This window comes from Amblyraja radiata, chromosome 35 (genome assembly GCF_010909765.2).
Source record: "Amblyraja radiata isolate CabotCenter1 chromosome 35, sAmbRad1.1.pri, whole genome shotgun sequence".
Classification (NCBI taxonomy): Eukaryota; Metazoa; Chordata; class Chondrichthyes; order Rajiformes; family Rajidae; genus Amblyraja; species Amblyraja radiata.
Window position 1 is genome coordinate 6,323,971 of NC_045990.1, and position 21,494 is coordinate 6,345,464.

Below are 21,494 nucleotides of genomic sequence, written 5' to 3' on the forward strand. Positions count from 1 at the left end.
ACTCCTGCACCTACTGTCTATTGTCTATTGTCTCTCAAATGTAATTTAAAAAAATGCTTAGTGATAATCTACTGAGACTTCAGAAGTAATTAAGTTCTAGTTACTTTGAACTTTTATATTTCTCAAATGTTTAGAAATTGTTCTTTAGACACTGCTAAGTGCAGTAAACTTCCAATAAATTGTTATTCAACTAATTGGAAATCACACTGGTCTGTCCGGCTCATGTGGTAATATTTCCTATGCTCCACGTCCACTCACTGGGGCTCTGGATGCTGTTCATTCATCGAGCCTGGGTTCCTGTAATTCCCTTGAAACTTACTAGGTTCTATTTCCACACTCCCTTCCAACTTCAGGTTCACTGAAAAATGTATTATTTTACTACTGCTTAACATGTAAATAAGTGAAATAAAAATATGTGCAAAGTGCAGAAAACCTGCTCATCCAACCACCAAAGTCGAAAGTATGCTGTATTTAGGGAGTTTGCTATGTTTCATTATAAGGGAAAAAGATGGGTCAAAATGCATTTTAAGAGACACTAAATACCTCACCAACCTACTCTCTTCTAAGCTTTTTATGTTCAGTTTCACCAGATGTGTTTCCTGAATCAATGCAACTCCACATCCTAAATTTTTGAGTGGGCTCCGAATTTTTCTCCTCTTTATGGGGTGATTTAAACTGTGGACATTGTAACTTACTATCTTTAAATTAGTCATTATCTCTCGTTGTGTAATCTACTAGTTGCTTTCTATACCATTTGTGTTTCTTGCTCTGGTTAGTCTGTGAATATCCGCTGTACTCAAAATACAATTTACTAAGGTTCGATGTCACAATAAAAAACTTTTGCCAAACTAACAAATCAATAAACAATAAACAAATCATTAAATCAATATACAATAAAACTTTGCACATAGGACAAAAAAAATATAAAGCAAAAAGGGACTTACTACCTAACAAACCCATCTGGCCACCTTAAACTGACTGGTGTACCAGTTCCTCGTAAAAAGGCGAAGAGATGTGACTAGGTCTCTCCTGGGTAACCCACTTATGTGTGGTTGTGACTCCAGTAAGGTTGCTCTAAATCCCACTTTGGGACTTTTGATTTACAATTATAAACAAAAATAATGGCAGGTATCTCCCCCCCCCCCCCCCCCCCCCCCCCACCCCCCACCCGAAAATACATGTGCAGTTGGACTACCTGTGTAGAGCTGTAGCTTCCTCCATATTCACTCCGTTTTGACAGCCATTTCACTAATTTTCCAGCTTGGTCATACTGCTTCTGCTGCAAGAGGAATAGAAGGGCATATCCCGTAGCTTCAATGGTGTACAGAGAGTTAGAATCTCCTCCTACTGGCCAGTGTGATTGGTCTAAAAAGATGCAAGAGAAACATCGTTTTAAGTGGAAAAAGTTCAATTTAACAACAGCGTCTGTTTCTCGAAGAAACAAGGAACTGCAAATGCTGGTTTACAAAAAATGACACAGAATGCTGGAGTAACGCAGCGGGTCACGCAGCATCTCTGGAGAGCGTGGATAGGTGACATTTCAGGTCAGAACCCTTCTTTCTTCAGAATAATTGTGGAGGGGGTGGGAAAGAAAGCTGGAAGAGAGGAGGGCCATGACAAAGCCTGTCAGCTAATAGGTTGATACGGGTGAGGAGTGTACAGGTTTTTTTTATAGGCAGATGTTTGGAAAAGGCTACAGATGAAAAGACAGAAATGAGGACTGAAGAGTCGTGAATCATGAATTCAGAAGAAGGAATGCAGGGAGAAGAGGAGGGGAGGGGAGAACTGGGAAGTGGAGTATATGGGGGAAGAAGGTAGAAAGGGGGGAATTACGTGGGTAGAAGGAGAGGGTTACCATTGGGTTGTAAGCCACACAAGGCGTCTACTTCCAGTTTGCATGTGGCTTCACTCTGGGAATCGAGGAGACCCAGGTGAGAAAGCTCAGTATGAGAATGTGAAGTGCTGTAAAAATGGTTAGTAAACCGGAGATCCAGCAGGGGTTGGCGGACCGCACGCAAGTGTTCTGCGAAACAGTTGCCGGCTCTTTGCTTGGTTTCGCAAATGTACAGGAGGCCACATGGGGAACACTGGACGAAGCAGGTGAAGTTAGATGAGATGCACATGCACCCCACATCTCACTTGGAAGAACTGCTGGGGTCCCTGGGTGGAGCTGGAGGGACGAGGTACAGGAACAGGTGTTACATCTCACGAAGTTGCAGGGATAGGTACCCAGATAGAGGGTAATTTGGGTTGGAAGAGATGATTGAACCAAGGACTTGCAGAAGGAGTGGGCTCTGCTGAAGGCAGAAAGGGGTGAAGATGGGAAGATGTGACTAGTGGTAGGATGACGTTGGAGATGCCAGAAATGTCATAGGATGATGTGTTGGATGCGGGGGTTGGTGGGGTAATAGGTAGGGACCAGGAGAAGTCTATCCTTGTTCTGTCTGGGGTGGGGGGGAGGGAAATAAGAGCAGAGCTACAGGACACAGAGGTGATGCTGGATCAATCCATGACAGAAGGGGGGGAACCATATTTACAAATGAAAGAGGATATGTCGTATGTCCTCGAATTAAGGCACAAGAACTAATCAGACTTACCTGCTGAAGCAAATTTCATCACAACTTCCGTCTTGTGTGTACCCAAGAGTGAAAGGGCGTAAGCTGTAAGTACTGCACCGTAGGATCCCTGAAGGGCATCTATGTGATCCTCCAGATATGCTGCCCCTTTCTTCATACTGTTTTCATAACTCTAAAATTAAGAAACGATATTTTGATGAGACCAAGATTGGTGTATTGTGTTCAGTTTTGGTCACTATATTATAGGAAAGATGTTGTCAAGCTGGAAAGGGTGCAGAGATTTACGAGGATGTTGCCAGGACTCAAGGACTTGGGCTACAGTGAGCGGTTGAGCAGGTGAGGATTTTATTCCTTGGAGCTCAAGAGGATAGGGATGATCTTATAGAGGTGCACAAAATTACGAGAGGAATTGATCAGGCAAATGCACAGAGTTTTTTGCCCAGACTAGGACAACCAGAGGACATAGGTTTAAGATGTTTGTAAAATTATTGGCTTACCCCTACCATCCCTTGAATCACTTTACCACAAACGGACATTACACAGAGCCCGCAAGATCATCTCTGACCCCACTCATCCTGCACACTTAAGAAATGAAGATCTTTCCTGGTCCGAGAACACTAACGCAATTATCAAAAAAGCTCATCAGCGCCTCTACTTCCTGAGAAGATTACGGAGAGTCGGATTGTCAAGGAAGACTCTCTCTAACTTCTACAGGTGCACAGTAGAGAGCATGCTGACCGGTTGCATCGTGGCTTGGTTCGGCAATTTGAGCGCCCTGGAGAGGAAAAGACTACAAAAAGTAGTAAACACTGCCCAGTCCATCATCGGCTCTGACCTTCCTTCCATCGAGGGGATTTATCGCAGTCGCTGCCTCAAAAAGGCTGGCAGTATCATCAAAGACCCACACCATCCTGGCCACACACTCATCTCCCTGCTACCTTCAGGTAGAAGGTACAGGATCCTGAAGACTGCAACAACCAGGTTCAGGAATAGCTACTTCCCCACAGCCATCAGGCTATTAAACCTGGCTCGGACAAAACTCTGATTATTAGCAACCACTTTCTGTTATTTGCACTACCAGTTTATTTATTCATGTGTGTATATATTTATATCATGGTATATGGACACATTTATCTGTTTTGTAGTAAATGCCTACTATTTTCTGTGTGCTTAAGCAAAGCAAGAATTTCATTGTCCTATACAGGGACACATGACAATAAACTCACTTGAACTTGAACTTGAACACTATGCCTTTCAGCTACTGCCTCTGGGAGGCGTTACAGGACAATTGCCTCCAAAACAAACCGCTTCAAAAACAGTTTCATTCCCACTGCAATTAACATTTTAAACTCTGTACGGTGAGGAATAAGAATAAGCATGGCCCTTATGTATTATGTAATGTGTCTGTCTGTATGTATATCTATGTTATATGTTTAATGTTTGATGATATGTTGGAACCTGTACCGAGCTGTACTGATAACAAATTCCACCAGCCTGGCTGTGTGGTCATTAAAATACAATACAATACAATGAGGGTGGGGGGAGGAGAAATAATAGAAACCTGAGGGGTAACTTTTTTTTACACAATGGGTGGTGGGCATATGGAATGAGCTGCCGGAGGAGGTAGTTGCACCAGGTACTATCATAACATTTAAGGGACATTTGGACAGGTACATGGATAGGATAAGTTGAGAGTGTTATGTGTGAAGCGTGGGCAGGTAGGGCTAGTATAGATGGGGCATGTTGATTGTTGTTGACAAGTTGGGCCAAAGTGCCCATTTCCTTGCTGTATGACTCTATGATTCTCTCAAGTGTCAAGAGAGTTTATTGTCAGGTGTCCCCTGTAGGACAATGAAATTCGTGCATTGCTGCATTTTTCTATAATTCTATTTGCATTAAACAGCTCTTGATTACACTTATCCCAATCTCACAACCCAACCCAAGCTGCAGGTTGTCTCTCTCTCCATTTGATATCGCCACTTAACACACCCTCCAATTCCGGCCATATGTCCAAACGTTTAAATTTCTCCAAGGGTTGACATGATTCCGCTAGCGAATTCAGACTTAGTCTGAGATATTAACGAGACAATCTATTATTTGTGTGTTTGTTGATAGAACTACATTTTGAAATTTGCCACAAAACAAAATAGGAATTCAAATGTAATCTCAAGTTACCAAGTCTCCCAAACGCAATTGAACTGTCTTTCATAGCTCGTTATCTTGCATCTTTGACGTGCTGTCGTGCTAGAATTAACTTAATACCAGCTTTGGCCATATTAATTGAGAGTAAATCTTGACCATCACTCGTACTTCTTTGAAATAATTAATCCACCAGATACCTTATGTTATAAAATGAAAATGATTTACCCCAACATATTGTGAGCAAGCACTTCGAGCTTCAATGATTGCAATCAGCACAAATGCAGTTAATGGTGCGTGGTTTTCCTTGGATTCTCCACGGATTCCTCCCTAAAGGACATGAATGCATGTGAAAAATATACAAGATTTGAACAATATCTGAATTGTCAAATAATGTTTAATTGAACCGATATCATTGTGTTGAATGATCAATGGCCTAAAGATCTCTGTAATGGAACAAGAAGTTGTAAAATGGCTAATAGCATTCAGTTTACATTCAATTTTGTTTGGATAGTAAATGTTCGCATCTTATGTGAATAATAGGAATAAATCTCCTTTGTTGCTGATGAATTTCCTTTCTAGTTCATCAAACCTCTTTAATTTTCAACTTGTCTTTTAAAGTTTCTGTCTACTTTTTATTTTATCTTCATCATGTTGAACCACCTCAATCCCACTTTTCCCTCTCTTCTATGCATTCCTTTGTCTCCACAAAAGTTTCAAGCAAACAAGCAAATGGCATGTTGGCCTTCATAGCGAGAGGATTTGAGAACAGGAACAAGGAGGCCCTACTGCAGTTGTATAGGGCCCTGGAATAACCTGGAGGCCAAATCTGGAGTATTGTGTGCAGTTCTGGTCTCAATTGAAATCTGGAGTATTGAGGGAGTGTAGTGTAGGTTCACTAGGTTAATTCCCGGGATGGAGGGACTGGCATATGATGAAAGAATGCGTCGACTGGGCTTATATTCATTGGAATTTAGAAGGAAAGGACTAGATCTTATAGAAACATATAAATTTCTTACGGGATTGGGCAGGTTAGATGCAGGAAAAATCTTGCCCATGTTGCGGGGAGTCCAGAAGCAGGGGACACAGTTTAAGAATAAAGGGTAGGCCATTTAGGACTGTGATGAAGAAAAACCTTTTCACCCAGAGAGTTGTGAAAGGGGGAAATCTTCTAAGACGGAGATGAGAAAAACATTTTTCACACAGAGAGTGGTGAATCTGTGAATTCTCTGCCACAGAAGGTAGTTGAGGCCAGTTAATTGGCTATATTTAAGAGGGAGTTAGATGTGGCCCTTGTGGCTAAAGGGATCAGGGGGTATGGAGAGAAGGCAGGGATGGGATACTTAGTTGGATGATCAGCCATGATCATATTGAATGGCGGTGCAGGCTCTACTCCTGCACCTATTTTCTATGTTTCTATGTTTTCCAGGGAAGAATAAAATCTCACTTTTACCTAATCTGTCCTGAATGAATCACCAGATCACAGTGATGTGCTCAACTCATACCCTCTGAAATGGGCCAGTACCTCATTTGGTTCAAGAGTTGTTAACAAAAACAGATGAGTAGGGGCTGCTTACTTCCTGTGAAAACTGTCCCACATGTCAGTGACTTAACCTGTGAGTATTATATTATCTTATCATTCTATTTTCCTATGCAACCAAAACATGTTTTTAAAGCATTTTACTTACAATCATCTCTCCATGAATTACTGGACCAATTTCCTCAAAGTGACCATCAGGTTTCTGTCTGTTTAATATCAGCCACTTAACAGCTCCACAAAGTACATGCGGCTCAATTGTGATCATTTTACGCGCCATAGCAAACACTTTAGCCACATAGGCAGTCAACCTGCACATAGAGAAACGCAACATAAATGTATTCCATTAGAAACCCCAGGGTAGGAATTCATCCTCATTGTACCTATGTGATTTGAAGCCGATGGCCAGAAGTAAAACATCATCTCTTACTGCATTGCCTGCCTTTCACATTTAGAGTGAGAAAAAAAGATAGACATTCTGAAATGCAACATTTAGAAAAAAAATCAAATGAAAGAAATCTTACCCAGAGACCTTATCAATACTATTGTGATTGTTAATTCATTCATGCTATCCTTTGGCAACCAACTTATTTTCAATGGAATATCTATACTTTGATGTAAGTGGAAATGGTTCACAACAGTGTATACATATTTCTAAAACGATTCATAGAGCTGTAGAGTATGGAAACAGAGACTTTGGCCCAACTTGGCCAAGACACCTGTCCAAATTTTAAATGCTCTAACTGTATCCGCCCCTGGTACTTCATTTGGCAGCTCATTCTACATAAGCACCACCTTCACTGTGAAGAGGTTGTCCCTCAGATTCCTTTTAAATCTTTCCACTCTCACATTAAATCTAGTTTTAGAATCCTGCAGCTTAGGTAATAAATGGTAGCTATTCAACTATTCCCAGGGACACATTCAGAGACTGACATCGAGTGCTGCTGGAAGATCATCAACTCGGTGAAAGACACTCTTTGGTCTGCCCGAGCGTTGTTCACCACCCAGCGGAGCGGGATGTCCGTCGGGGAATGTTACCGACTGGCCCGCTGCAGACTGCAGGAGAACGTGCTGAGGGACGCACTGAAGCTCGGTGCAGCCAACGCCAAGGCACAGTCTAGGGTCCTTCTGCTGCTGGACATGGGGGGCAGGGTGTGGTGGAGACACCCCTCAAAAATAAGGGAAGGGATCCCACGCCAGTGGGCCACATGAGTGGCATGGGTGGGGGATAAATTTGTGAAATTTGAGCAATGTATGTAGACTGTATTGAATAATTTGTATAGCCTCCGAAAATGTCGGATTAATTTTTTGCACGGTTCATGTATTGCATATATTTATTACCTTAATAAAGTCTATTTTGATTTTTTTTTTAAAGGTAGCTATTCAACTTATCTATGCCCCTCATGATTTTATACGCTACCATACGGCCACTCTCGGGCTCTTAGTTTCCTTGGTAAAATGAACCAGCCTCTCCTTATAACCAAATTCTCCAAACTCGCTAACATCCTAGTAAACAATTTCTAATCTCTTTCCAGTTTAATAACATCGTTCCTACAGATGAGAGACCAGAACTGTACACAGTATTTATGATATTCCCTTACTAATCTTGAACAGTTATAACATGGTGTACCAAGGGAAGGAAGACAATGACATTTTATATTGAAATAGAACATACAACAGCACAGCACAGGAAAAATTCCTTTAATCCAGAATGCAGGTGCCAAACATGATGCCATCTAATTTGCTTCCACCACTCTGTTTAAAACACATTTCTTAAACGTTTCCCCTCTGATTTTAAAGCTATTCCCTCTACAGTACAATCCTGGGAAAATGTTTATATCTACTTTAACAATGCCTCTTATAATTTTATATTCTTCTAACAGATCTTCCCTCAATCTCAAAATGCAACACCTCACACTTGCCTGTATTAAACTCAATCTTCTATTTCTCTACCCATATCTGTAACTGATCTATATCCTACTGGATCCTTTGATGGTCTTCCTCATTGTCTAATTTTAATAATAATAATAACTTTATTTATAAAGCACTTTAAACAACTGCAGTTGCCACAAAGTGCTGTACATGAGAACTCATGAACAAAAAGCTATTACAAACAATTAAAAACCATTAAAAACCGTAAAACGAAGGACTATAAAAAACACACTAAAAATTAAAAGACATTAAAAGCACTAAAAACAGGAGCAATGCCTCAGCCAGTGTCGAAAGCCAAAGAATAAAAATGTGTTTTTAGGGAGGATTTGAAGATGGACAGTGAGGGGGCCTGTCTGATGTGCAGCGGCAAGGTGTTCCAGAGTGCCGGAGCAGCAACAGAAAAGGCTCTATCCCCTCTGAGCTTCCGCTTAGACCTTGGTACCTCAAGGAGCAGCTGATCAGCTGACCTGAGGCACCGGGCAGGAGCATATAGGTGGAGCAGCTCAAAGAGGTAAGGCAGGGCGAGCCCATTCAACGATTTAAAAACAAATAAAATAATTTTGAAATGAACTCGAAAGTGCACTGGGAGCCAGTGAAGGGAGGCCAAAATTGGCGTAATGTGCTCCCTCTTTCGAGTTCCGGTCAAAATGCGAGCGGCAGCATTTTGAACAAGCTGGAGACGAGCCAATGAAGCTCGTGCGACTCCAGAGTAGAGTGCGTTACAGTAATCCAGCCTAGATGTAATAAAGGCATGGATTACTGTTTCAAAATGCTGCCGCTCGAGAATGGGCTTCACCTTTGCCAGCTTCCTTAGGTGAAAGAAGCTGGACTTAACCACCGCGCCTATTTGTTTATCTAGTTTAAAATCACCGTCCATCCTAAAACCCAGGTTCAAGACGGTTGGCTTTACAGACAATGCCAGTGGACCCAAGTCAACAAAGGGAGGTTCACGGCAGCCATTGGGGCCAAACAAAATCACCTCTGTCTTCTCTTCATTAAGTCCCAGAAAGTTTAAGGCCATCCAGGACTTAATGTCCTCAAGACAAGACAGAAGTGATTTTAGAGAATAGTCGTCTTCTTTCCTGAGTGGCATATATAACTGGCTATCATCTGCATAAAAGTGAAAGGAGATGCCATGCCTTCTTAAAATTGAGCCCAGAGGAAGTAGGTATAAAGAGAAGAGCAGGGGCCCTAAAATTGAGCCCTGTGGGACCCCATATACCAAGGGAGTGGAGGAGGATTCAAAGCCAGCAAGGCTTACACGCATGGTTCTGTCTGCCAGATAGGACCTGAACCATCCCAGGGCACTGCCACAAATGCCCACTTGGTGCTGTAATCGGGAAATTAAAATTCCATGGTCCACTGTATCGAAGGCGGCAGATAGGTCCAGCAAGACAAGAACCACATAATTACCTGAGTCGTTTGCCAGGAGGATGTCGTTGAAGACCCTTAGCAGAGCCGACTCTGTGCTATGCATAGCCTTGAATCCAGACTGGAAAACCTCCCGAATATTGTGCTCATCCAGGAAGAGTTTCAGCTGCGCATAAACTACCTTCTCCATGATCTTAGAGATAAATGGCAACTTGGAGATCGGCCTAAAATTGGCCAGATCAGTTTGATCCAGGCCTGGTTTCTTAAGTAGTGGTTGCACTACAGCATGTTTAAAATTTATGGGGACAACCCCAGAACACAAGCTACTGTTTATGATGGCGAGAACCGACTGCCCTATACTCGGGAAAACCTCTTTAAAAACCCACACATCTACATTTATATCCAAGTCAATTAGATACATCACAGGGACAGAGTTCCCAGACATGATCTCCGTGGAACACCAGAGCTTACAGACCTCGATACGGAATAACACCTTTCCACCACTACTCTCAGTCCACAATGGTTAAGCCAGTTCTGAATCTAAACTACCAATTCACTGTGGATCCCAGAAATCTTAAATCTCTGGATCAGCTTTCCATAAGCAACATTATCAAATGCTTTACTAAAATATATCCAGAATACAAATGCCAAACATGATGCCATCTAATTTGCTTCCACCACTCTTTCTTTAAAACACATTTCTTAAACTTTTCCCCTCTGATCTGATAGATTTCTGGATAATGATTTTAATTAATAAATCAAAATCTTAATCAATTTGGGAAGCTATGACCTGCCACGGACAAAGCCATGCTGACTGTCCCTGATTTTCCCATTTTCTTCTAATTGCAAATTCACCAATGTCAGTCTGGAAATTCAGCTTGTAACGTACCATGTGCTGGCTTCACGGTATTTGAAAGCCGCAAAAGAACCTTCTTCCTTGCGATATACCAGTTCTTGGATATAACCTGAGTGAAGAAAAGAAAGCAATAAAAAACAAAAGTCAATAAATTGCAGAGTATCCAAACGGTGACACAAAATGTTGGGAAAACACGTCAAGAAATTTTGACATGCACTCATGCCTTTCTCAACAGTGTACCTATGCTAAAACCACATTAAAGATACATTCACGATGCCTTATTGTGAAAATTCAAATTGGTATTTATGATCCCAACTATTGTTTGCATAGAAGATGGAATTTCTAACCCAGAAGTCAATCTAAAATCATCAGTTATGATATCTACAGGCATTCTTGCAACAACCGCAGCATGGATACATTCAAGATATGGAACAGCTCAACCATTATTCAAGGTATAAATGTACAGGCATGACATTGTCTCAACGCTACAGCTTCAGATTGCTCCACTTCTATGCTCACGTTGCACTGCTTCCCTTCCAAGAGGAAACTGAACAGTACATTTGTTAAGGTATACAAAAAAGCTGGAGAAACTCAGCGGGTGCAGCAGCATCTATGGAGCGAAGGAAATAGGCAACGTTTCGGGCCGAAACCCTTCTTCAGAAATGTATTCAGTACATTTGTTAAACTATTTACCGTTTAACTACCGTTTTACAGTTAGTTCTATATATATACACTAATACCTTGTCTGCTAAGATCACCTCAGCTGCGTGGATGCATTTCTTACCTTCCATTTATCCATTTTGTGTGCTAACGATCTTCTTGAATCACCTCCTCCTGAAGAACAGGCTACGGGTCTCAAATGGATGCTAAATTTCTATCCTAACTTGCTATAATTATCCTTTAACCCAACATCTTAATTATTCTGAACTTCGGGCTCTCAATCGTCACATTTTTGATATCTCGAAAAACCAACAAATGGTCCACACTTGATTCATACCTCATATGATCTTGAACCCCTCAATAATGTAACACCCCATGGCATACCACACCATACCTTATGGTACCCACATTCTCAAATTTACACATCAATTCTTATATTCACCAATGTCAACTAAAGACCATTTACAGTGACCATAACTTGGTAATTGCCATGGTTTTGAAGATCAATTTTCAATGTGTCAAATATTCCATTAATCTTCGGGGTTGCCTGAATTGCCTGCCACACTCCTGCCATCACAGCATTCCAAGGCCACTTTCTACAGGTGCTGCCTGACCCACTAGAATTTCTGCAACATATGTTCTTAAGTGAAAGGAGCAGAATTAGTCCATTCGGCCCATCGAGTCTACTCTGCCATTCAATCATGGCTGATCTATGTCTCCTAATCCCATTCTCCTGCCTTCTCCCTATAACTTCTGACACCACTCATTCCTGGGATCATTCTCGTAAACCTCTTTGGACCCTCTCCAGAGCCTTGGATATGGGCACAAAATAGCTCACAATATTCCAAATGTGGCCTGACCAGTGCCTTATAGAACCTGAGCATTCTATTCCTGTTTTTATATTCTAGTCCTCTTGAAATAAATGCTAGCATTGTGTTTGCCTTCCTTACTATCGATTCGACTTGCAAATTGACTTTTTTGGGGATCCTGCACCGGCACTTCCAAGTGCTTTTACAACACCTCCGATTTCTGGATTCCCTCCACATTTAGAAAATAGTCTACACCTTATTCCTATTACCAAAACGCATGACTCCACACTTTGCTACACTGTTATGTTGTGTAACATGTGTTTTACTCTCGTTTCGAAAGTTGCATTACAAAAGCCATTTTGTCAATGGTCAAAAAGTGAATTTCAGACTCACATTAAAAAAGATTTTCCCTCTGAATGTTCCATGTCCCAGGGGATTTTACTTACTTTGACCAGTCAGCAACATGGGTTGTACCTGATCCCAAGCCTCATCAACTTCTCTATTCAATCCCATAATTTGCTTAATGTCTATTTATCTTTCGGTCATGGCCTTGAATATACTCCTCATTTAAACATCCACATCACCACAATCTTCAGTGATAATCAGCAGTAAAGATTAAGCATTATTATAAACTATACATAAAAATCTCTGTGATGAACCTTGCAAAATACATTAGGTGGTGATACTTCATTTTTCAAACCGTTTACGTATTATTTCAGATGAAACAATTTACATGTAATGCCCCTGTCCCGTTCAGGAAACCTGAATGGAAACCTCTGGAGACTTTGCGCCCCACCCAAGGTTTCCGTGCGGTTCCCGGAGGTTGCAGGTGGTTGCCAGAGGTTGCAGGTAGTGGAAGCAGGTAGGGAGACTGACAAAAACCTCCGGGAACCGCACGGAAACCTTGGGTGGGGCACAAAGTCTCCAGATGTTTCCGTTCAGGTTTCCTAAGTGGGATGGCCGCATTTCAGTATTGTTCTGTACCTGTCTGAATGTTCTTCAGTGCTGTTTCTCTGGCGTCCACTCCCACCAATGGCCATTCATTTTTTTCGTCCAGATATTTTACAACAATCACAACCGGAGTCATTGATGCCATATTCTGCTCGCCGCATCCCCTCGGAATTCTGATTAGATGTTTCAGTTTCAATCCATCAATAGTTTTTTCAATAGATTGAGTTAAAAGATCACCTGTTTCATTGATAAAATAAATTTAAGAGGAACAAGTTCAAGTTCAAATGAGTTTAATGTCATGTGTAGGTACACAAATATGCTGGAGAAATGCAGCAGCATCTATGGAGCAAAGGACATAGGCAACGTTTCGGGAAGGACAATTAAATACTTGCTTTGCTTCAACACACAGAACATAGTAGGCATGTACTACAAAACAGATCAGTGTGTCCATATACCATTGGATAAATATATACACACATGAATAAATAGACTGATAAAGTGTAAATAACAGATAATGGGTTATTAATGATCAGAGTTTTGTCCGAGCCAGGTTTAATAGCCTGATGGCTATTCTGTCAAATATCTGAGCATATCCATAAGTGCTATGTTTCATTGATGGAGTATCAACAAAGCTCTAAAGTAATTTTATGTACTTATACATAGGAATTTAATTTATTTCATTCTCTGGGAAATGTGTTTAATTAATCAACTTGAAGGTTACTGAAAATGTATGCTGTGGATTATTGTGATGGGGAAGGCATCACCCATAATGCCCATTTTGTCCATATCCCTGTAAACCTTTTCTCACCATATATTTAAATGTGTGTTAAATGTTGTAAATGTATGTGTCTCTACCACATCCTCTGACAGCTCGTTCTACACACCCATTAAACTATTTGTGAAAAAGTTGCCCCTTAGGTCCCATTTCCCCTCTCACGTTAAGCATATTCCACATATTTTATACTCTCCAAACCTGAGTAAGAGTGTGACTATTCACCTTATTTGGCACAACTCTATTCCCCATGCATTTATTTTTTTTTTGAGGTATATATCTATTATATATACTCAGGAAAAGTTTTCCATCATTCTCGGATTTTTCATTCCATGAGATTTCATTTTCACTTGCCTGCAAGTCATTTACAAGACATATTTCTGGCCAGCATGACGGAATGGTAGTTAAAAACATATCCTGACTAGTAAACTAGTTAAAAATCTAATTTTAAATTGGGTGATAAATAAAAGTCACCAGGAGAGGAATAGTAAAAGCAGTAAGCTGTTCCAGATCCATATTCCAACCAAAATAAAGAGAAAAATGCCAATGCATGCAGTATTTGGGACTGATGGGTAACGATTGTATTTCTGAAGGACAACAATGTAAACTTCCTAGGTAGACAATGCTGGAAAAACTCAGCGGGTGCAGCAGCATCTATGGAGCGAAGGAAATAGGCAACGTTTCGGGCCGAAACCCTTCTTCAGACTGATGGGGGGTGGCGGGGAGAAGAAAGGGAAAAGGAGGAGGAGCCAGAGGGCTGAGGGAGAGATAGGAAGGGGAGGAGACAGCAAGGGCTAACAAAATTGGGAGAATTCAAGGTTCATGCCCCCAGGATGCAGACTCCCCAAGCGGAATATGAGGTGCTGTTCCTCCAATTTCCGGTGTTGCTCGCTCTGGCCATGGAGGAGACCCAGGACAGAGAGGTCGGATGGGGAATGGGAGAGAGAGTTGAAGTGCTGAGCCACCGGGAGGTCAGGTTGGTTATTGCGGACTGAGCGGAGGTGTTCGGCGAAACCTTCATTTTTTATTTTCTGACCAAGTGCTGTTCTTATATTTAAAATGGAAAGTATGTTATACACCTCTGAATTATCCAACATCAACAAATCAGATAAGATCTACAAATAGATATTTCTCTTCAGTTTATATAGGAATGAAAATATTACCTACCTTGAGCGCTGATGAAAGTCAATGGCTCTGTGCGTGGAACCATATCTTTTGGGGGTAGCACAGACACATTAAACACTTGCTCTTTACCTAGGTTAAAGGAAAAATATATTTATTTATTCAGAAGGTTATATCAATATACTGCTCTATCCTCTTCAATCCAGACACAATCCTAATATAAAATATGTAGATGTTCTTTCATTGACATTATCTCTAAATCTTGAAATTCCCAACCTAACAACACTTGGAAGTATTTTTATCATGATGACTGCATCAGTTCAAGGTAACTTACCAAAGGGTCTCATGGGCAGTATGAAATGGACAATAACTACTAACTCTTGCTGACCATGCCCATACTCTGCAAATTAATTAATAAAAACATCTTTGAATCAAAAACCTTTGCTTCTGGTAGAGTATGGTGAATTTGCAGGATTGTTATGGAGGCAAGATCATTTGTAGTATTTAAAGAGGAAATAGGTGCATGTTTTGAAAGTTCAGGGATTGAGGACTGCGGATATCGGAACACAAGAAGAGATGAAGCCTGGGACAGTACAGTCGTGATTAATTGTGGGGTCGAGTGGCCTACTAATGTTCCTATATTCTTGTATTCTTAATTATTTTCCCTGATAACTATATATTCGTGTGTACTCTGTTGCTTTTTATAGTCAAAACATGGAAACCGGCCCTTTGGCCCAACTTGTCTAAACCTACCAATATGTCCCATCTAAGCTAGTTCTACCTGCCTGCATTTGGCCTAAAAATTTTCTCTTAAACCTTTCCATCCATTATCTCATTGATGAGTCTTTTAAATGTTGTTATAGTACCAGCCTCAACTACCTCCTCCATCTGCTCGTTCCATATACCCATATCTCTGTGTGGAAAAGATGCTGCACAGGTTCCGAGTAATTTTTTTTCCCTCTCACCTTAAATCACTTTTGTTGCTTTCCTGAGAGTTGCCCAACTCTCCTGCTGTATACAGACTCTGCCGAAACATTTGCAGCAGTGTCTGTTTCTATCTTATTGGTCATTTGTCTGCATATCATTTATGTAGTCAATGTAACAGATTGATAACAGTCCGGTAAAGCATATTTATGGCACAATTTAAATAAAAGATGAGGTTCCTGAAAACTATGTATTCTGAAGGCTAATAATATGAGTGAACCTTACCATTGGGATTCAAATCGTGAGTGTCCACTGGGAGTTCAGTTTTGATTCCCTCTGGCTGCAGAAAGAAAGAATACACTGAGTATGTTTGCATTTGGTTTATTCTAGGTTTAAGATATTGACTCAAGTTACTAGAACTGCTTATATTACATATTATTTGTAACACAATTCTTCAGCACTTCAGGCCACCATCAGTCCAATACTCCCTCAATCATATAAATGGGAAGAATGCAAAGATCACCCTTCTGTTGACTTGCTCTTCTAATGGCAGACTGCCAACATGCCCTTCAAAACCCATCACTCTACTACTTTAAATACTGCTTTAAATACCTGGGAGTCCACATCACAGAGGATCTGACATGGACTATACACACTGCCACTCCGGCGAGTAAGGCAAGGCAGCGCCTTTACCACCTCAGGCAGCTGAGGAAATTCAGAGTCTCTCTGAGGATCCTTCAGTGTTTCTACTCTGGGGCTGTATAAAGCATCTTTCTGGTTTGGGAACAGCTCTGCCCAGGACAGGAAGGCTCTGCAGAGAGTAGTGCATTCGGCCGAACACACTGCGGGAACTACACTAGCCCCCCTGCAAGACCTATACACCAGGAGGTGCAGATCCAGAGCCAGCAACATTATGGGGGACCCCTTCCACCCCAGCAACGGACTGTTCCAGCTGCTACGGTCAGGCAAACGCCTCCGCTGTCATGCTGTGAAAACAGAGAGGATGAGACGGAGTTTCTTCCCACAGGCCGTCAGGACTGTAAACTCTATCTCACTAGGGACTAATTTACTGTTGTGTTGTGTATTTTTAATTTTTATTTTCTAACATGTAAATACTGATTCTGTTCTATTCTATTCTGTAGTTTTTGCACAATCCGCAGGCATTGCCACTTTCATTTCACTGCACATCTTGTATGTGTAAGTGACAAATAAAGTTGACTTGAGTTGACCCAGCTGTGCCTCCTGTCCTTGTGCTGGGTCAAGTCACTTCCTGCAGGTTCCACATCATCCTGACTTTAAAATCTATTACCACTCCTTCATCCTCATTGATTGCAAATATACATTAGCACAGTCAGTAAGTTAACCAGGAACTTTGCCAAACTGCTAGTTTATACCTCTTCCCAATCGCTGTTCCCCAATATCCTGAAAATATGTTCCCAAGAATACTATCAAATTGTTTATCATCAAAATCTGGATTCTGAACAATATGTCTGCTTCAGCAATTTAGATCTATTTCAGATTTTGGACTCAAGGTGAAACTAATCTGTTGCAATCACATATTCCTGGATCTGGAAAACTTGATAATATTGAACTTACCAGCACTCGGAGGGGCTTTCTCACTGCATCATTCACAAATACACCGTGAACTGATGCCTTGACTTCAATCATTATTTCCCCAATTGTCAATGGGACTATAACATAAGGCACCACAGCAGTTGATTTCTTTGGAATTTTGATTGTCGTAGAATATCGTTCTGTTCGTTTTGCATTGCTGCACATGTTCTCATTGTAAGGAAATTGCACACGAACCTGGAAGTTAAAGCGCAATTGCAATACAGGAAAATGTAAAGGAGAAACTAATTTCATTTCAGTCAAAAAAGCCCTCCTTAAAATATGATATGAAATGGAGGTATCGTCAACCTTTGCCAAGGATCCCGTACCTCTACTTTGAAAAGCAACACAGTTCTGGGACAATATTTTTGCTCCAGCCTACATCACTAAAGCAATTTATCTGACATTTGCAAGTTGATTTTTGGGATCTTTCTGTGAACCAACAACCTCAATGGCTTTCTACATTTCAATGGTGACTTGACTTCAAGCACTAGGATTTTGTCAGTAAAACACATCAACTGTCCCGAGAGGTGGCAATGTGAAAAATCCACATATAATAATTGTGATTATGATAAATATTATACATAACAAAAAAGTTGCAGATACACAGTGGTAATGAGTGTTTAATGACAGGAAATGTAAGTATCTATTTTTAATTAGTAATGAGTTCAACAAATGACAATTCAAGAGCTCTTATGGTGGTTTATATCTGTGGTTCACAACCTTTTTTTAGCTCATGGCCCCCCTTGGGGTTTTTTAATTTTTCTGTGCCCCCCCCCCCCCCCCCCCGACATTATTAGCGGAAAAAAAGTACTTCAATATTATAATGCCTTCCATAAAAATATCAGTGTCTATTAATTGCACAAATATTCTCTTTTATTCTATTCCACAAACATCAAAAATATTTCAACTACATAGATTTAAATTAATTAAAACTGAAATTTAGAAGGCAACAGGTTGGTAGCTCTGTGCCCCCCTTCATTTAACCTGTGGCCCCCTAAATCCCAAAATGTTTCTGTGCCCCCCCCCCCCCCCCGAAATTTGTCATGGGGGCCATATGGCACCAGGTTGGGAATCACTGGTTTATATGATTGAAATCTAGGATCAATAGGTGATGATAGGAGAGAAAGATTTATAGAATGGGATGAATAATGAAAGATAAGACTTTGAAACAACCTGATGGAATGAATAATTAAAATTATCAGCTGTTCTCCATCTCATTTTCTTTTAAATGAAACCTACATTTTGTTTTTCGACCATCTCTTCACATGCCTACTGTAGTCTGTGCCTGAAACATCTCCTCAATGATCTCCCACTTTTCCAGTCAATAGTTTTTCCTGTAATTCTTTGGGCTATTTACTCAGGTAGATTCCCTCTCATCTCACAAAAAATGTCCATCTTACCGTAATATCTTTATCATGATAATTGTAGAGGACTGCTCTAATTTCCACTTGTTCATAGCGTACGGTTGCGTATGGAAGTCGAAGGTCAATGAAAAAGTCTTTTAGCACGGTGACATCATAGGGTTCTGCAATGCATACTCCTGCACGAAAAACAGATAGTATTTTTAATACTACCCCAATTATTTTTTTATACTAACGTACAAAGGTAATGTGTTTAAAAAGGAACTGCAGATGCTGGAAAATCGAAGGTACACAAAAATGCTGGAGAAACTCAGCGGGTGCAGCAGCATCTATGGAGCGAAGGAAATAGGCAACGTTTCGGGCCGAAACCCTTCTTCAGGGTAATGTAGCAGAAAATCTAATTTACTCCCAAAGCTGAAAAAGATAAAGTTCATTTCTCTCACAAATGAAATGAACTTGAACCTGATGTTTCAAAATTAAGTGACTCACATTCCCATGAAAAGGTATGGTATGGTTTTAAATCGACCAACTTGCCACAATAAACCACAAATCATCTCCAATTGGTAGAACCTTTAAAAATGGTGATATTGTTATATTAAGTAAATTGCCATTCATTTTCTTCTTTAAATTAGAGATGGGGGACTTCATAGAAAGTCTTACAGCAGAGCACTTCCCAGTAAGTCTCAGTATGCATCTTTAAGAATCTTTTTGATTGCAATGCAGACCTACTCCAAATTTTAATTATATTCTGCAACTGTGCATCGATATTATATCTATATTATAAGTCCCAACAAAGTGTTTCTCTCATTATATCTTCCTCTTTGGCTTCCATCTCGATCAAGACATTCTGTGTCAACCCTTGCTTCCTTCTTTTTCGACACACGTAAATCTTCTATGACCTGGTGTTATTTCTCTCTCCCTTATATTCCTGGTGGTTATGATCAAAGTTATCAAAGCACCCATAATGCAAGTTTCATGTAATGATGATTCAGCTGCCAATAGCAGCTGTTTCATTGTCGCTGTTTCAATATTTATATGCCACACTTTGACACAACTGGTGGTCCCAACAAATAAATGGATGGTCCTGCTGACAATGCATTATTTTTTTCCTGTTCCCTACTGCATTGATATTTTGTAAGTGCAAGAAGCTCCTAAATTAAAAGAAAATGTCAGTCACCATTTGCATTAGATGCCAGCACAATTATGCATCTATTCCCCTTTCCTTTGAAACATAGAAACATAGAAATTAGGTGCAGGAGTAGGCCATTCGGCCCTTCGAGCCTGCACCGCCATTCAATATGATCATGGCTGATCATCCAACTCAGTAACCCGTACCTGCCTTCTCTCCATACCCTCTGATCCCCTTAGCCACAAGGGCCACATCTAACTCCCTCTTAAATATAGCCAATGAACTGGCCTCGACTACCCTCTGTGGCAGAGAGTTCCAGAGATTCACCACTCTCTGTGTGAAAAAAGTTATTCTCATCTCGGTTTTAAAGGATTTCCCCCTTATCCTTAAGCTGTGACCCCTTGTCCTGGACTTCCCCAACATCGGGAGCAATCTTCCTGCATCTAGCCTGTCCAACCCCTTAAGAATTTTGTAAGTTTCTATAAGATCCCCTCTCAATCTCCTAAATTCTAGAGAGTATAAACCAAGTCTATCCAGTCTTTCTTCATAAGACAGTCCTGACATCCCAGGAATCAGTCTGGTGAACCTTCTCTGCACTCCCTCTATGGCAATAATGTCCTTCCTCAGATTTGGAGACCAAAACTGTACGCAATACTCCAGGTGTGGTCTCACCAAGACCCTGTACAACTGCAGTAGAACCTCCCTGCTCCTATACTCAAATCCTTTTGCTATGAAAGCTAACATTCCATTCGCTTTCTTCACTGCCTGCTGCACCTGCATGCCCACTTTCAATGACTGGTGTACCATGACACCCAGGTCTCGCTGCATCTCCCCTTTTCCTAGTCGGCCACCATTTAGATAATAGTCTGCTTTCCTGTTTTTGCCACCAAAATGGATAACCTCACATTTATCCACATTATACTGCATCAGCCAAACATTTGCCCACTCACCCAGCCTATCCAAGTCACTTTGAATCGTCACCTCTTTGTCATTTAACCTCTCTTGTCTTCTATTCCTGCCCCATTTATTTTTTTCTCTTGAATCTTAACATTTTTTTATCTTTAAATTTTCCTGGTCCTGATGACAGATCCTCATCCCAGAACCACTTTTCTCTTTCATAGATAAGCCTGGCCTATTAATTTTTACTGGCATTTTCGATATTCATTTCAGATTTTCAGCCTCTGGAACATTTTATTTTTGCATAAATTGAGCCTACATCTTATAAAATCCTTTGCCTTGTGCTCTCTAATGACACTGTAGATTTTTAGCATCAATCATCATATTTTATCACTCTAGATAAAATAAATTGACAGAGTCAGTTTCCTTCTGTGTTTCGTACTCTGGTTGTATGAAAAGAAAGAAAATGTAAATGTTTTGAACATATTTGCTTCTATTGGCGCCACTTAATATACATGGATATTGATTATAACATTTGTATAACCCATAAAAATCTTGCCTTCTGTTGGGGACACACTGACAGCCTGTATTTCCCAAGTAGTGATTGAATCTTTGAGGTAATGCGTTATATCCACTGATGCCACGCTGTTTAAGAGGAAAAAAAAGTATATTAAACTCATTTTGCACATAGTCAGACTGTGCTCTTTGCTGTTAACTATATACAGTATTTGTTGCAAAAGGTTTAAACTAGTATTTACTAAGTTGAAGATATACCAAATAATCTAATTTTCTGCAATTCACCACCTGCAGCTCATATATTTATTCAATGTCATAAAACTGTATA

General features: G+C 40.6%; 1 protein-coding gene across 2 annotated transcripts in view; it reads right to left on the reverse strand.

Moving 5' to 3' along the window:
• LOC116966058 (complement C3-like) overlaps window positions 1–21,494 on the reverse strand; it is a 209,170-nt gene that overhangs the window by 24,245 nt on the left and 163,431 nt on the right. The window contains exons 19-29 of one of the 2 annotated variants that reach the window (XM_033012202.1): window positions 21,210–21,295; window positions 18,664–18,803; window positions 17,246–17,458; window positions 15,935–15,989; window positions 14,771–14,857; window positions 12,865–13,068; window positions 10,445–10,520; window positions 6,404–6,563; window positions 4,944–5,045; window positions 2,598–2,748; window positions 1,196–1,365 (exon numbers count right to left, since the gene is read on the reverse strand). The exons of the other annotated variant lie outside the window; for it this stretch is intronic. Coding sequence (XP_032868093.1) covers window positions 1,196–1,365; window positions 2,598–2,748; window positions 4,944–5,045; window positions 6,404–6,563; window positions 10,445–10,520; window positions 12,865–13,068; window positions 14,771–14,857; window positions 15,935–15,989; window positions 17,246–17,458; window positions 18,664–18,803; window positions 21,210–21,295 — 1,444 coding nt within the window. The remainder of the gene's footprint in view (window positions 1–1,195; window positions 1,366–2,597; window positions 2,749–4,943; window positions 5,046–6,403; window positions 6,564–10,444; window positions 10,521–12,864; window positions 13,069–14,770; window positions 14,858–15,934; window positions 15,990–17,245; window positions 17,459–18,663; window positions 18,804–21,209; window positions 21,296–21,494) is intronic. 2 annotated transcript variants of the gene reach the window in all.